The sequence below is a fragment of the Filicampus tigris genome, chromosome 16 (assembly GCF_054856515.1).
Source record: "Filicampus tigris isolate MCC_2025a chromosome 16, RoL_Ftig_1.0, whole genome shotgun sequence".
Taxonomy (NCBI): Eukaryota; Metazoa; Chordata; class Actinopteri; order Syngnathiformes; family Syngnathidae; genus Filicampus; species Filicampus tigris.
Genome location: NC_141232.1, coordinates 9,110,884 through 9,126,194, shown reverse-complemented (window position 1 = coordinate 9,126,194; position 15,311 = coordinate 9,110,884). Strand labels below are relative to the sequence as shown.

Sequence of the window (15,311 nt, the reverse complement as noted above, 5' to 3'; positions counted from 1 at the left end):
CGCATCATAAAGCTATACCGTAAATCCATTATGATAATACACTTTATTTACACTACCTTAAGTACACGCAACTCAAACGCATTTTTACTTTAATGGAAGCATCCAGTTGCATTAGATATTTTCAACATTATTACAACAAACAAGCAAAATGCAGTACACAAACTTTTTGATATTCAATTATCTACTTGAAGAAAGACATTAGTTGACCTGGATCCCAAGCGTGCCATAGATTCAGTGTGAAGGGCTAAACGATTTATACACATTTCTGAAATAACAAATTTGCTCAAATTACCTTTAACTATATGTTGTAACTAACTATTCATCTGTGACGATACTGATCATGTTAATTATTTTTACAATAGTTATCAACAATGACTTAACAAGGTAGGAAATACATTTTAAAAATCTTTATAGGCACTTATGGGCTAACTGTTGGCACTGGTGACCAACCAGGTCAAAAGTGACTTACAATACTGTACATTGTTTTTAGTACCTACATATAATAGTGAGTGAATTACTGGATGAGCGGCATTAACTGTACACACTTACGAAGTTAGTTCAATTTACATTTTACACGTTTACGATTTGACACATCCAAAATGGCGGACGCACTGACGTATTGCAGCAACGATCAACCCGCACAATGTGGTAGTGGTAGTCGTTGTTACATCCAAAAGTGTCCCCCTAAGAAGTGGCGGTGCTTCTGGCAAGTCAACCCACCGAAGGAACGCGCTGACACCGCCGATAAGATTGACTGGAAATCGGGTGTTGACTGTGACAGTACAAATCGAACCGAATGCAAACGAGGGAGCCGCTCTGTAACGTGAAGGAATTCGATTGCTAAGTAGCATTAGCGGAAGCAATTTGTTATCACCATCTAAGATTAGCACCAACGACTGCTTTCACCTAGTCAGGCTAGCAAGCACAGTAGTTAAAATTTAGCCTGGTGGCTAATGCTGTTTGGCCATTATTATTGTCAGGCGAGCTCGTGAGGCTTTAGTATATCCTATGAACTTCGAAATCTCGTAGTCTGTGCAAACATGTCCACCACTTCGTTGGATAAAGAACTCCAGGAGCGACTGAGAGAGGCGTCTGCAATCGGGGACATTGACGAAGTGCGGACATTGGTAGAGAGTGGAGTAAACGTCAATTCCCAAAACGAAATCAATGGATGGTAAGTTTGAGCACTAAAGCATAACACTAAGTGAGGTCTCCCTAACGTGAAAAGCCACAAAATATGTTTGCCTTCACTTATTGTAAAGAATTGACGCTTATTTAAGAACTTGAAGAAGTTGCTTGGTGAGTTGCATGTTTGGTTTGGGCTGTGATATCCCATTAGACAAATCATGGCTTAATCCTTTAGAGCTGCCTGTCGGAAATTCCGTAAGTGGGTAGTTTGGGCTTTCAAGCAAAAACAAAACACCGAGCAGACAAAAAAATAACAAGCATACAAACTTCCCAATCACGAACATGTCTTTCATACAGTCATTTGTAGTAATTACTCAACACTTATATGTACTAACTTCAGTCTATGCTCTTATTCGATATTTTGGATATCTCCCTTACATGTGCGCAATTGTCTTTAATCTCACCAGGACTTGCCTGCATTGGGCATGCAAGCGGAACCATAAGCAGATTGTGTCCTACTTACTTAATAGCGGTGCAGACAAAGACATCCTCACAGCTAAGGATGAGCTGGCCTCACAACTCACATCCAAACCGGAGATCAAACGGCTTTTAGGAGGTAAACCTTAGTCCCAGTTGCTGTTGTTCTGCTTCATAACTTTTCTTTATAGTCTTTATCATTGAACATGAACACAAATTGTGGCTGCCATTTTCAACCAGCTTTGCAGTATTTGTTTTGTTTGAATAGAGTCACTTTGACTGTGTCTTATTTCATGGAATTTTAATATAGAACATTATATATCTCTAAATACATCGCAATCGGTGACAGTTTAAGTCTTTCTTCTTCCCGTCAAGCTTGTATAAACTGAAAACCTTTTTTTAACTTCCACAGTTGAAGTGGAGGACTTGCCTGAAGTCAAGGAGCCTGAATTGCCAATCATCCCCAACTATTTGTCCAACCCTCCGTTCTTATACGCAAAGATGGATAACAAGATGGAGCTCCTCCTTTCTCAGCACCTTGCACAAAATGGATCTGTGGAACACACTGAGTCCACGGACAGCAATTCAGCACCACTTTCCCCAACCCAGCACTTTCAAACATCACAGAGCCTGGCCTGTGATGACCCCGTTCCACCAACGAACCCCGTCACTCACAGCCAAGTTCAGAGCCGGGAATTTGTTCCGGTGGCTGAGCAAAACGGTGTGTCACCTGGCTTGGCCGCATCCCACAACCACACGGTTGTAAACTGCACAGTGCCCGTGGATCTGTCGGTTGAGCCGCACCTCGTCAACCACACGGTGCCACACAATGGAACCATGTGCTCGCCTCCTTTGGCCTCACCCAGCCCAGGTTTGGCTTGCAGCAACGGGAGTCAGGTCCAAGCTCCGGTGACCAACGCTAACCCAACAGTGAGCAGGCAGCAGTCTGTCCCACAGCAGATAGGCTACAGTCAGCCAGGCGGACCTTTGCCAGCCTTCCAGCCGTTTTTCTTCACAGGCACCTTCCCTGTCAATGTGCAAGGTGAGAGCAAACTCTTTTGAAGGCTTTACAATAAAGTCATTCAAGTGTTATGTAACACTTAAATGTATCTGAAATTGTTGAAGTCACTGGTGTAAATCGACTTTCTTAAGCCCAAAATGAGTGTCCCGTCCCACATTGTACCACCTGTGGCTTGAATCCCACTGTAGAATTAATACTGAAGGTGCGCATCCAGAACCCTAACGCCCGTGAGAACGACTTCATCGAGGTGGAGCTGGACCGCCAGGAGCTCACGTATCGTTCACTGCTGAGGGTCTGCTGTCGTGAATTGGACATCAGTGCTGAGCATGTGGAGAAGATCCGCAAGCTACCGAACACAATGTTAAGAAAGGTAAGATGAGTTTGAATTTACCCTGTTCGTTTTTAAAGGTACTTGTAAGTACCGGCACTATTTGAGACAAATAAGACCCTTTTTGACATTTGACAACAATAAAAATGCCCTCAGTTTCACCATGAAATTTAGAGACTTTTATTAAAGTGACTCCAGATACCGGTACACGTAAAAAAAATATTTAAAATAGTCATTCTTTTTGCTTTTGGTGTTTCAAGTGGGGAGGGGAAGTACCAGTGATTTTGGTTTTGATCTGATACTAAGTAATACTGGACCAAGTATCGCGATACCAATCCGATATCGATACCGGAATCGTTCACCCCAGTAGGAGCGCACACATCATTTGTTGAACCAAGCTACTTTCAAACTATTTTTATCACCACTTTGATGTCATCTTGTCAATTGCGGGATATTAATTGACCAAGACAAACACAAAGGGTCGTTTTCATGATATTCATGGTTAGTTTTACAAACGTAAGCAAGTAGAAATATGCTTGCTGCTTCATGCAATATTCAGTGACTGATCAAATGTGGAACTGATGTCCCTCTTTTGCCCAGGACAAAGATGTCGCCCGGCTGCAGGACTTTCAAGAGCTGGAGGTTGTGCTGGAGAAATCCGAGGGCTTGTCCTTGTTCTCCGGGACGGGTGGGCTCACTGACAGACCCTGCTACAACATGAAGGCCTCGCGCCTCACCTACTAGAGCGCCCGGTTTCCCTGCTTTTCACGGGCTCCTGTAGCCACCCTCCAGCAGCCGCTTAACCAATTGCCTGTCGGATCGCTTGTCGGGCTTTGTTCAGCTTGGGCGTTCTGTCAGTTTTCATAACCGGGATTCCGTCTTTAAAGTTCTCGAGCTCTTTGTCCTCCTCCGGACCCTTTTCGCTGCTTTGATGTTCCCAACTAGTTCTCAGAGATTACTGATGCATGGTGTCTTGGATTATGAGAGAAAGTATTTGGGCACCCAGTGCGCCAAGACTCCAGCGGGACGATAGGACGTGGGTCGGGGACATTAGCTTGTCTTCCTGGGGTTTCTGCAATAGCCTTATATGGACATGTCCATCTACAAGCTGCGGAGCAAAGCACTATTTACCTAACCGTCACTGAAGCTACAATAGACCTGAAGTGATAGAACATGTTCCAGCTTGCTTACATACCTTCATACATGCTGTTGCTTCAACCTTAGTGTCTTTGCTGCAGAGAGGAGCTCCCGTTGGTTGCTTTAATTGTTGGTCTTTTTTGGACGGATCGTTTTGACTGCTGTCTGCATACGTTCCAACGTGATGGAGATGAAGTACACTGTGGAAAAGAAATGTTTAGTTTTTTATAGTTTTCCATGTGTACCAATTAAAATTCTTAAATACTTGTTTTAAATTCCCAGATACCTCACCATCTCTGAAGTATTTATATTTAGTTTTTTTGGGTTGTATTATCACTAACGAGGCCGGACCACACATTGTGCTTTCAACTAACAAGCTCATACAGTAAAGCCACATGTAATTCCCCCTCTTCTACGTGCACAGGTTGCAATTTATATCGTACGATACGAGGAACTGCCTGCACTAAGCTGATTTGACCTGCTAGTAAGCAAAGTACAGAATATCTCTGCATCACAAAGGAATGCAGCTGAACTGGTTTGTTGAGTTTGAATAAGTGGAGAGGAATGAAAATTGCACCTGCTCGTTATTGTGTAAAAAAGTGAATTCACTAAAACGCTACGGGGGAGGCTTATTGGCCACCCTTGTCAATGCGACATTTTTCTAACATGTTTTTATTCTTAATGGTAGCTTTATTAGATAACAGAAGTCTGTTTGACCTAACCTAAAACTGCACTGACAGGATGACTATTAATAAGAGTTTTTTTTGTGTAAAGAAGGTAATCGGTAAGTCGAGAGTCTTATGTTAAATGAAAATGTTAATGCTGCTCATGCCGCGTTCTGTCAATGTTTGCGGCTCATTTCCTAAGTGGTGTCATAGAATGCGTCACGTTGTACATCCTACAATCAAAAGGTTTCTTATCAGTGCCGTTTACTTTTCAAATGTACACCTGAAGCTCTTACTTTATGATATATATTTTCTATTAATAAACATAGTTGTTTTTTTTAACCAGGTAGGCCTGTTGTGTTTGTGTCAAAACAATGTCAGAAGTTGAAGTTCAAGCATGGCGTGGCCATTGTTGGAAGAAAGTGCAATGTGAGGTAAAGAGAAAGATAATTTAAGGCTTGATTAAAGCTCAAATGTCAAGTTGGGGCAACACAGGGTGAGAGTGTCATGTTTAAAATAAATGATTTATGGCTCATGTTTGATTCTGTGAAAGAGAGGACTAACAATATTACTGGGTTTGTTTATTGTTCTAGCTTTAGAGCAGAATACAGTTTGACTTAACCTATGCATCCAGAGTCTGATATTTTTATAAAAGATGTGTCCTGTGTACTTGCAGACATAATCGTAGGCACTGTTGAAGCTGTTTTTCGTTCTGGAGATCTGTACATGTTCTTTGATAAAGCATGGTGAATGACTTCATGTGTTGTCTGGCTCCTTTACTATAACACTGTCGTATAAATGTTGAGTCTGGCGTGTAGTGGGTATGATGATGTCATCCAACATAATTGAAATGCAACATTAAAAACACTAGAGGGAGTCATTTTTAAAAAAATAGGTACATCCATCGTCGTTTAATTTTCTTTTCTGCTAGTAGCCGCGAATTAATACTATATTACAATAGTCAAAGTAAAGTGTCTAGTTTCTTTAAACGGCCAAACTGAAGTCGATATATAAATGAGAATTATACACACCATTACATTGCTATATCCATGAAGGAAATCTTACCATTTGCTATATTTGCATCAATTATTAATCTTGACTAGCACGATCGAAGGCTACGCTATACAATAACTATTTAATGTAAAGCAAGAAACCGCAAGGCAAGGTAAAGCTGTTTTATTTATACAGCACATTTCATACACAAGGCAACTCAATGTGCTTCACACAAGCAAAGACAATTGCAAGCATTTACAAACACAACAGTTAACATTTCAAAAGCAAAGTAGAGAAAACAAAAGCAACCAACATAACTTCAACATTTAAGCACATTAGCAGAAAACTTTAAAAACATTTAAAAGTAAAGAAATAAAAATGGGTTTCTAAAATATATAAAATTATCAAATAAAAAAAGAGAGCGAGAAAGATTTAAAATTGTCTAGAGGACCTTAATCAAAGGTATGAAAAAAAAGCAAAGCACAAGATACTACTTCAATAAAAATACGACAAATGGAAAAAAAGTGTGTTCTGTATTTCAACAAATCAAAAGAAAATGAAATGTTCCTAAACAGTGAAGTTGCACATGTATAATTACAAATTGCAAGATACAATGGAAACATTATTTGGAGTCAAAACTGAAAACTTTTTGGAAAACTCCCCCCAGAGCTTCACCATCCAGCTGCGTATTCTTATCTGACCCATTTTTGCACAACAAGCCACTGTAGTACATTTTGTTATGCCCCAAATAATCAAGACCTTTTGTTCCCTTTCAGATGTAAAGAACATAAACAACCACTTAATCGTGGTCATACTCATACACCTTGTAATATGTGTGATGCCTCTCGAATGAATGAATACAACAAAGTCCCATGTGGTGAGCAGATGTTCAGGCAAAGCAAACCAAGGAGCACAAATATTACATGAGCTCATTTGGACAGCTAGTGCAGATCGAGAGCAATGTTATCAAGGGTTTACGATCGTCTTAAAAATAGTACAAATTTCATGAAACAATAAATTCAATAATGATCAGTTTCAAGTAACTTCCCAATCCATCAATTTCCCGCAATGCTTGTCCTGCTCCTTTACAGTATTTTCAACAAAAATAAGCTTTGCTTATTTAAAAAAAATAAGTATGATACTTCCTGTTTCTTCTTTCAAATGTAAAGTCTCAAACTAAGTATGCTGCCACCGACTGCTCAACAGTGGAATTACATCCAATATAAACGAGAGTCAGATAAAAAAAATCAAAACATTTTATTTAATTTATTTTTATAGCTGTGTGTGTATGTATATATATATATATATATTTTTTTTTCCCCCCTTTCTTGTACAGTATATTTGCTTTCTTCACTGAAAATGAAAATGTGTTGCTTTACTGTCTCGTGGTTAAAATCCCTTTAATAAAAACATATTTGACACAAAAAAAAAAGTTATTGTACCAACAAAAATCTGCAAACCCGCAATATAGGCAGTTTTACTACCATTACCTTCGTTGATGATGGTTCATAAAATATTGTATTGGGTCTCATCATAATTTGCTAGTATACACACACATTGAGGCCAGTAACAATACATTCCATTGGGCACAAATGCACTTGCACATGGATGTCCTTGCGTCTGTTGTGCGGTATTTTATGTCCAGACCCACATTGAGGAATCATCTTAGGGCCCCACTGTGGACACCTTTGTTCTCGAGTGGGATACTCATAATGAGCTTAACATGAACAACACCTCATTGTTTGAAAGCAGCTCTACCAGCCTCCACTGCCGCCGCGGTGGGCAGCGGAAACACCTCAGTTTACTTAGTAGGCCCCAAGAGTGTTTCAAAAATGGAGACAGAAGACGACGTGACTCACAGGTACTGTACTTTGCTTTCAAGCTTCGACTATGACCCTTGGTGTAATTTTTAAGCCGCGTGCGATAAAGCCATGTACACCCTACTTTGAGATACTGTATCCCCGCTGCCGCTTTGTTATGAAAGAAATGTTCAAGCATTGGAAACTCATAATGTCAGATGGCTGTGTAATTCGTGATTATTTAGCACCAGTGACCCACAGACCTTTAACAATATCACATGGCGAAAATGATGAAAGTATTGTGATTGGCTGGCGACCAGTCCAGGGTGTAATCTGCCTCTCGCGGGAAGTCAGTTTGGGCCGGTTTAAGCACACCTGCGACCGTAATGAAGATAAGTGGTATAGACAATGGATGGATGGGAGGGAAAATGGCTGATTGGGCCCAATTTGGACATTTTCACTTAGGGGTGTACTCACTTTTTTTGCAAGCTGTTCGGACACAAATGACTTTGTTGTTCATTTCTCAGGTGTAACCTGGCTACAACTGCTAAAAACACACACAAAAATGAGTGTGGTATAGTATTTAGTACTCCTGTGTGTGATATTACGTAAAGGAAATTGCTATTTAAAGCGAAAGTCAACCCAAACATATTTTTTCTAAAAATATGTTCCCAGCAAGCCCACTAGTTGAAACATGGCATTCTGATTAATTTTGCGTTTGTGGAATATAAATTAAGCCGTGAAATGCACTCGCTTTTAGCCATCTCCGGGGACAGCCATTTTGTCTTCTGTTGACTGAAAATGACATCACAACTGCTCACAATGACCAATTACGGCTAACCTGTTTTCTGAATCTGAGCCGTGATTGGTCATTGTGAGCAGTTGTGATGTAATTTTCAGTCGACAGAAGACAAAATGGCCGCCCCCAAAGATGGCTAAAAACGAGTGGATTAACACTTATTCCGCAAATACAATATATATCAGAATGCCCTGTTTCAACTAGTGGGCCAGCTGTGAACATATTTTTGAAAAAAATGTTTGCGTTGACTTCCACTTAAATCAATCTTCATCTTCCTTCATCTTCTCAGTGTGCCTTGATTCAATCTGCGTTGTGCTCTGTGTCGCCCCAGCCTTGGCTACGTTGGGAATGTGATGTCTTGCATGTGGGGTTGTAGTGTAAGTATGTAAAGGGGCAAATGTGCATTCCAGATATTGCATAAAGGAATACTGTAGTTAGCATTACAGTATGAGGAATAATGTTTGTTTATCTGAACACATGGGAGAGTTCAATGCATGCTTGTGTGTCTCTGAAAAGTTCATAGACCAGACTGAGACTATGGGTCCAGCCTGGAACACATTGGGCCTCTTTGGACTCACTCAGCAGGGACCCATCTTGGGAAGCACAGACCATTCGCGCACACACAAAAAACAAGGTTGACTTTTAATGTTCCCCTAAAGGCAGACCAGCTTTTGAGGTCAGCAAACATGATTTAGTTGAGCGGTGTTCCTAAAACAATAAAATACTGTCACCATTTAGAAAACCAGCAAAGTTCTTTGAAGGGAACAAGCCAGTTGTTTTGTTTGTTTGATGCTTAATACTCCTTGGATTGTTCCCTTTCAAAGAATACATTTTATAGTGTGCGTGATCTTAGTTAAGTAGGCCTATACTTCTGTTATTGTTTTCTTTTTTTAAACTCTTGTCTTTTGTCGTAGTAACAACAATTACATGTAATTATATTAAAGCCAAGCATTAAGAGACTTTGCATTTAAAAAAAATACAGTGAAAGAAAAACAACCTAGTTCAGTTCAACTGACTGAAGATTCACATGCTGAATTTTGAATTTGAATTTTTGAAGAACCTGACCCCATAGGTTCCCCAGCAGTAAACGTCAAATGCCTAAAGTAATTAAAATAATGTTGTATGAAGAACAAACATTAATTTGGGTGTGGTGGATATAGCTAAGACTTTAGCTTCATTTTCACATTGTGGTACAATTCCATGTAGATGATATGTTATGAGCCTTTTTTGTGTTTTTGCAACGGAGGAATGGACTAACAATGAATAACAGTGGGCTGTGAACAAAAGTGGTCTTTTAATAAGGAGACTTGTAGCATACACGACACTTACCAAACAATGTTGGCCAATCAAGCACAAAGTGGTCTTAGTTGGATTAACACAGCCTGCAAAAATGTGCTTTTGGTGCCATCTTCTGGAGTGACGAGAGATTAATATGAATGAGTCGAGCATTCACTGCATTGTACAGCACGGTTGTATTTTATCAGGCTATATTGGAAATGTAGCTTAGTATGGGACAATTAAAACACGTGGCTTGTAAATTGAGTTCGTTTTTTTTTAAATTAAATATTCAACTTTTTTTGTTTATTAAAAGCAAGAAATTCACATATAGAGAAGTGACTGAATTTTAATGACCGAAGATCATCATATAATTAACCAGATCCGATCTGATGTCATTTGGCAGGGTTGTTATAATATGCTGGGCTGTATTGCCCAATTAGAGTTAATTTCCTTTAGCATTACAATAGACACGATTTAAGGGAACACTTTTTTTCTTTTTCTTTTTTGCTACATAACATATGAACAAACCAGTCCATGTGGTTCTTGTTTGCATGCTAAGGGTTAAGGCGTCCAGTGTGCGCGCAGGTGTCTGGCCACTGTGAGCGTGGAGCAGCGTCTGCAAACGTGCTGAATTAAGTTGATCCCAACTGTAAGTCAGTCGGCTCTTGCCGCCCCAGTGGACGAGGCACAGTAATTAATGGAGTTAGATCTTGGAACGCTTTGCACGCAGCGGCGCTAATCTCTCTGCATGCGATATTAAACGTATAGTGAGGGTGAGTGAGTGACTAAATGAGCTCATAGCCTCCGCTTTGTACGATTGGACAGGTTGTTTTGTTTTGTTTTGTTTTTTCTTTCTTTTTCCTCCCGTGGGATTTATTCTTCGCTTCTTCTAAGAGTTTAATCTGCTCCGCTGTTACGCACGCTATGTGGTGGATGCTGTTTCCGCGATGGATTTGGTTTCTTCTGGGACATTTGTACACCTTTCTGCTCTACATGGACAGTGTGGGGGCGATGCCGATGTCCGTGGCCAAAGTGGTGTACTCTCACGCGGGTCTGTGCCCCAATGAGCTGAATCCCAACCTGTGGGTGGATGCTATGAGCACCTGCATCCGCGAGTGTGAATCAGACCAGGTGAGTTTCTATCTATCTATCTATCTCTCCATATCTGTGATATTGTTATCTTATTTTTAAGAGGGTGAGAATAGCAACATTTGACAGTACTGTATGGTGCTGTAAAAATACGATAACCCAGAGTTAAGTGTGACGCAAGCCCATGGAAAATGTAACATTTTAACCTGAGGTGCAACACGCTAGTTACTTGTTTGTCAAGGGTCAACATTTTACATGGTTGTTAGAAAATGTGTCAACTGTATCCCGTGAGAAAAAAATATAGAAAACATGAACGTGGTAAATCATATTTACAGTATTTTAGCATCAGACCCCAAACCCATGCATGTGAGCTTTAGAGAGCCTGGACTGGTTACCAATCAAAGTCAGGGCACACATAGACAGTCATTCACACTCACATTCACACCTATGGTTAATTTAGAGTCTCCAACGAACCTAATGTGAATGTTTTGGGAGTGGGAGGAAGCCAGAGCGCCCACGCGTGCACATGCAAACTCCACATCTGAAAGGCATGAGCTAAGATTGAAACCCAGAACCTGTGTGTAATAATATTGCTCACACGATGATATGGGGTGCGGAAATGTTGTTTGTCATCCTAGGACTGCGAGACATTTGAGAAGTGCTGCCTCAATGTATGTGGAAACAAGAGTTGCGTGGCGGCACGCTACATTGACATCAAGGGCAACAAGGGCCCCATTGGAATGCCCAAAGGAGCCACCTGTGACAAGTTCATGTGCTCCCAGCAAGGTTCCGAGTGTGACATCTGGGACGGGCAGCCTGTGTGTAAGTGCCGGGACCGCTGCGAGCGAGAGCCCCACTTCACGTGCGCGTCTGACGGCATGACTTACTATAACAAGTGTTACATGGACGCAGAGGCCTGCTCCAAGGGTATCTCTATCTCTGAGGTCACCTGCAGGTAACATGTTAAGTATTTTCAATCTTTTCCTATTGCTTTTACTTTGGTGAGGTAATGTTGTCGGAGACGGACAGACGGACCGGCCCGTGGGTCAGACGGAATGCCCGCCCCTGAGTACGTATGTATAATTTGGATCAGATGCCATTTTTTTTTTTTTGTTGGTTCACAAACGAAAATAGGGTTTCAAAGTGGTGGATTTTGAAAATGCCGTTACAACTGAAAAACGATCCAGACAAGGCAGTTTTATTTTCGCGTTTTTTTTTTTTTTTGACAATGTTGTAGGAACTTTCACAAAGCGCACAGAATTCCCATTTTTACTAGATGATCAACCCTCCTACAGGTACCACCTGACGTGGCCAAACACCAGCCCGAACCCAGCCGAAACAACTCTCCATCCAACCACGGCCCTTCAGACCACCCTCCCAGCCGACGTCCAGATCCCCACCATACACAGCAGCCCCACTCAGCAGGCTGTGTTTGTGGGTGAGACAGCCAGTTTCCTGTGCGAGGTGACCGGGAAACCGCAACCGGAAATCACCTGGGAGAAACAACTGAAGGGCAAAGACAACATCGTCATGCGACCCAATCACGTCCGAGGGAACGTGGTGGTCACCAACATCGGCCAGCTTGTCATTTACAACGCGCAGCTTCAAGACGGCGGGATCTACACGTGCACGGCCAAAAATGTGGGAGGAAGTGTATCTTCTCATTTCCCGTTGGCGGTAATCAAGAGAGAAGCTCGGGGGAAGGAAGCCGAAGGAAACAATACTAATCTGCCTTTCCCGCCTGCGGAGTGCTTAAAAAGTCCAGACAGCGACGACTGTGGAGAGGAAAGCATAAGCTGGTACTACGAATCAAGCCGGAACAATTGCTTCACTTTCACTTACAGTCATTGCAATAAGAACCGGAACCATTTCGACACCTATGATATATGCATGCTGTCATGTGGGGGGGAGCTGGCAGCTCCTTGTAGCCTGCCCAGCGTTCAGGGGCCATGCAAGGCCTACGAACATCGGTGGGCCTACAGCAACGCCCTCAAAACGTGCCAGTCTTTCGTCTACGGAGGCTGCGGCGGCAACGAGAACAACTTTGAGTCCAAAGAAGCCTGCGACGGGATGTGCCCCTTTCCCAAGAACCACAATTGCAAAGCGTGTAAGCCCCGAAGTAAGATGGTGGCCAGTTTCTGCCGGAGCGACTTTGTCATTCTGGCACGGGTCACCGAGCTGACGGAGGAGCAGGAGTCGGGTCACGCTCTGATGACGGTGGAGGAGATCCTGAAGGATGAGAAGATGGGTCTCAAGTTCTTCGGCAAAGAACCCTTGGAGGTGACTCTCCTGAATATGGACTGGAACTGCCCCTGCCCAAACATCACCGTCGCTGAGAGTCAACTCATCATCATGGGGGAGGTTCACAACGGGATGGCCGTGCTGCAGCCGGACAGCTTCGTAGGCACCTCCAGCGCGCGGAAGGTCCGAAAGCTTCGTGAGATTTCCAACAAGAGGAGCTGCAGTTTATTTAAAGAGTTGCCTGGCACCAAATAGGGGCTCTGGTATAAGACGCACCAGTCAGACTGCATCCTCACCTAATTATAAAATTGAAGACTGTAAAGCAGATCAAATCCCACACAGCGTTCAAGGAAATTCAAATGATGTTGGTTATATTGTACTAAATTGACATTAGAGTCCCTCTATATTAGCATGATATTAATATGTGTTGTTCTATAATTGTGGCCGAAAATGAATGTGACGCCTCAGTTTTATCTACCAGAATCAATAAGCTCTTTGGTTCCTTTCACGTGGGATCATTTACAATACAGGATATGTATGTGAACTACTCTGAACTATATTTATTTTTTTTCTCTGTTATTTCATATAGAGCAGTGGATACGGTATATGCACGGACGGAATGTATCGCTCAAGTACAGGGAGAAGATCTATATATTTCCATGTTATGTATTATTGTCCATTAATTTGGAACACGCTCAATGAATAAATATGATTTCGAAGGTATTACGGATGCTTGTGATTTTTACTCATGTTTCTCATGAACTTGATTGCGAATTCAGTTCATGTTCCGTCTGAGATTGACACACACACACACACACAAGCACACAAACTGGGCCTTGTCTGGCCTGCAAATCTGAAGCGGGTCACATTCCAGCCCAGCTGTGGAGGCCTGTGGAGCTGTGTGTTGTGTCTGGGTTTGGGGCCCTCACATTGCACACACCCCACTGGCCATCCTTTGCCCTTGTGCGGCCCCTTTCATGTGTAAGAGGCCGGGGTGAAGGGGAAGAGGAGGAGGAGGAGGAGGAGGTGGAAAAGACGGCCGTGGGGTGATTCGCTCTCTTTGATACTTTCTACGATAATAGAAAGTAGAAAGGAATGGTAACTCAAGTATGATATTCCCTCTGTACTTAGATCTATGGCTGTCCTGCTTAGTTCATATCGGGCCAGAATGTTGTCGAGGAAGAGATTAGTTTATTATAAAGCGCCGACAAGACAAGCGAAAACCAAAATAATCTCCCCGTCTCATCTTTTGCAGCTGAATATTTACCCCCTTCCCCCCTTTTTCCTTTATGTCCCCACACACACACACACACACCCCTCTTCCTCAGCCGTCTCCCCGCTTAGACCGTCGAAAAAAAGCAGCCTTCGGCGACGACCTCTGACCCACCTAATGAAAAAGAGGCCACCAAGAAAAGGGCCACTTTCATGAGAGCTGCTGACGAGTGACTAGCTAAACTCCGCACAAGCCCCTTGATGCTCAACTCCTCACAACACAGTCGGCTGCTGACTTCAAGCACCAAGTTCACATGGAGACCACCAGCTAGGCCACCCGCCCGCCAGACAGACCATAATAATGAGCATGACAAGCGCAGACACAATGCCCTCAGTGACACCGTACGGAGGAGGAACTTGGACTTTGACGGTAATTCATGATACACAATCAACCCAGCCATGCTGGTATGAACAAAGTGACGTGCTCTTTGCTTGTCGACTAAAAAATGAGATGGATTCATGTATGTCTTTATTGCATTCATATACTCTTTTGTGTAGTTGTTCATTTATTTACGTTTTTTTAAGAATACAAAACTTTAACAACACACAGCTATACTAAAAAAAAAAAAAAAAAAAAATACTGCAATTTGCAAGGCTGCCCACTAGGAAGCAGGCTTTTACTTCAGTTCGCCTGAAAACGGCACGATAAAACACAAAAAAAGTAAATCAGGTACTGCATACGTGTTTGTTTTCTTTTTAGGCATACAGCACATTCTTAATCAAATTATAGTTATTTACATTTATTTTAGCAGAACAAAGAGACATGAGACTAGGAATTTTCCTAACCAGCTATAAGTATATAATCAAAATGGAGACTTACAAACATAAATCTCATTCGCATACTGAACATTGGTTTAAACAGTTTTTTTTTTCACCATTAACAAACCGCAAAAAATAAAGAACAAAATATGAACATTAAAACAGATCATTTACTCAGTACACATACTTCAACACATGGATTTTAATCATGCCAAAAAAGGAGTTTTTTCTTTATGATTCAGTTTTATAGACATGAAATGTTAATGACATTCAAATATGAATGTTTGAAAAAATATATATCCAAAGCAAGTGAGCCAAACTTTCC

The 15,311-nt window shown here is 41.8% G+C and overlaps 2 protein-coding genes across 3 annotated transcripts; both read left to right on the top strand.

Annotated features, from left to right (window-relative positions):
- The first annotated feature begins 371 nt into the window (after positions 1–371).
- On the top strand, positions 372–5,515 carry ankrd40 (ankyrin repeat domain 40). Its single transcript, XM_086055544.1, has 5 exons — positions 372–1,174; positions 1,596–1,744; positions 2,018–2,647; positions 2,815–2,996; positions 3,555–5,515. The coding sequence occupies exons 1-5, from the start codon at positions 1,041–1,043 to the stop codon at positions 3,696–3,698; spliced, it is 1,239 nt and encodes a 412-aa protein (XP_085911670.1). The 5' UTR covers positions 372–1,040; the 3' UTR covers positions 3,699–5,515.
- A 1,965-nt stretch (positions 5,516–7,480) lies between these two features.
- wfikkn2a (info WAP, follistatin/kazal, immunoglobulin, kunitz and netrin domain containing 2a) lies at positions 7,481–13,678 on the top strand. Of its 2 annotated transcripts, XM_086056706.1 has the most exons (4): positions 7,481–7,610; positions 10,627–10,756; positions 11,353–11,669; positions 12,010–13,678. In XM_086056706.1, exons 1-4 carry the CDS (start codon positions 7,582–7,584, stop codon positions 13,208–13,210), a joined length of 1,677 nt encoding a protein of 558 aa, XP_085912832.1. In that variant the 5' UTR covers positions 7,481–7,581; the 3' UTR covers positions 13,211–13,678. The 2 variants fall into 2 exon arrangements, with proteins under 2 accessions (XP_085912832.1, XP_085912830.1); XM_086056704.1 differs by lacking the exon at positions 7,481–7,610 and having other exon boundaries at positions 9,173–10,756.
- The last annotated feature ends 1,633 nt before the right edge of the window (positions 13,679–15,311 follow it).

Coding starts and splice junctions, on each gene's coding strand:
- wfikkn2a (XM_086056704.1), top strand. CDS start 10,550: ATGTGGTGGATGCTGTTTCCGCGATGGATTTGGTTTCTTCTGGGACAT. Junction 10,757..11,352: donor GCGAGTGTGAATCAGACCAG/GTGAGTTTCTAT, acceptor TTGTCATCCTAG/GACTGCGAGACATTTGAGAA. Junction 11,670..12,009: donor ATCTCTGAGGTCACCTGCAG/GTAACATGTTAA, acceptor ACCCTCCTACAG/GTACCACCTGACGTGGCCAA.
- ankrd40 (XM_086055544.1), top strand. CDS start 1,041: ATGTCCACCACTTCGTTGGATAAAGAACTCCAGGAGCGACTGAGAGAG. Junction 1,745..2,017: donor GATCAAACGGCTTTTAGGAG/GTAAACCTTAGT, acceptor TAACTTCCACAG/TTGAAGTGGAGGACTTGCCT. Junction 2,997..3,554: donor CGAACACAATGTTAAGAAAG/GTAAGATGAGTT, acceptor TCTTTTGCCCAG/GACAAAGATGTCGCCCGGCT.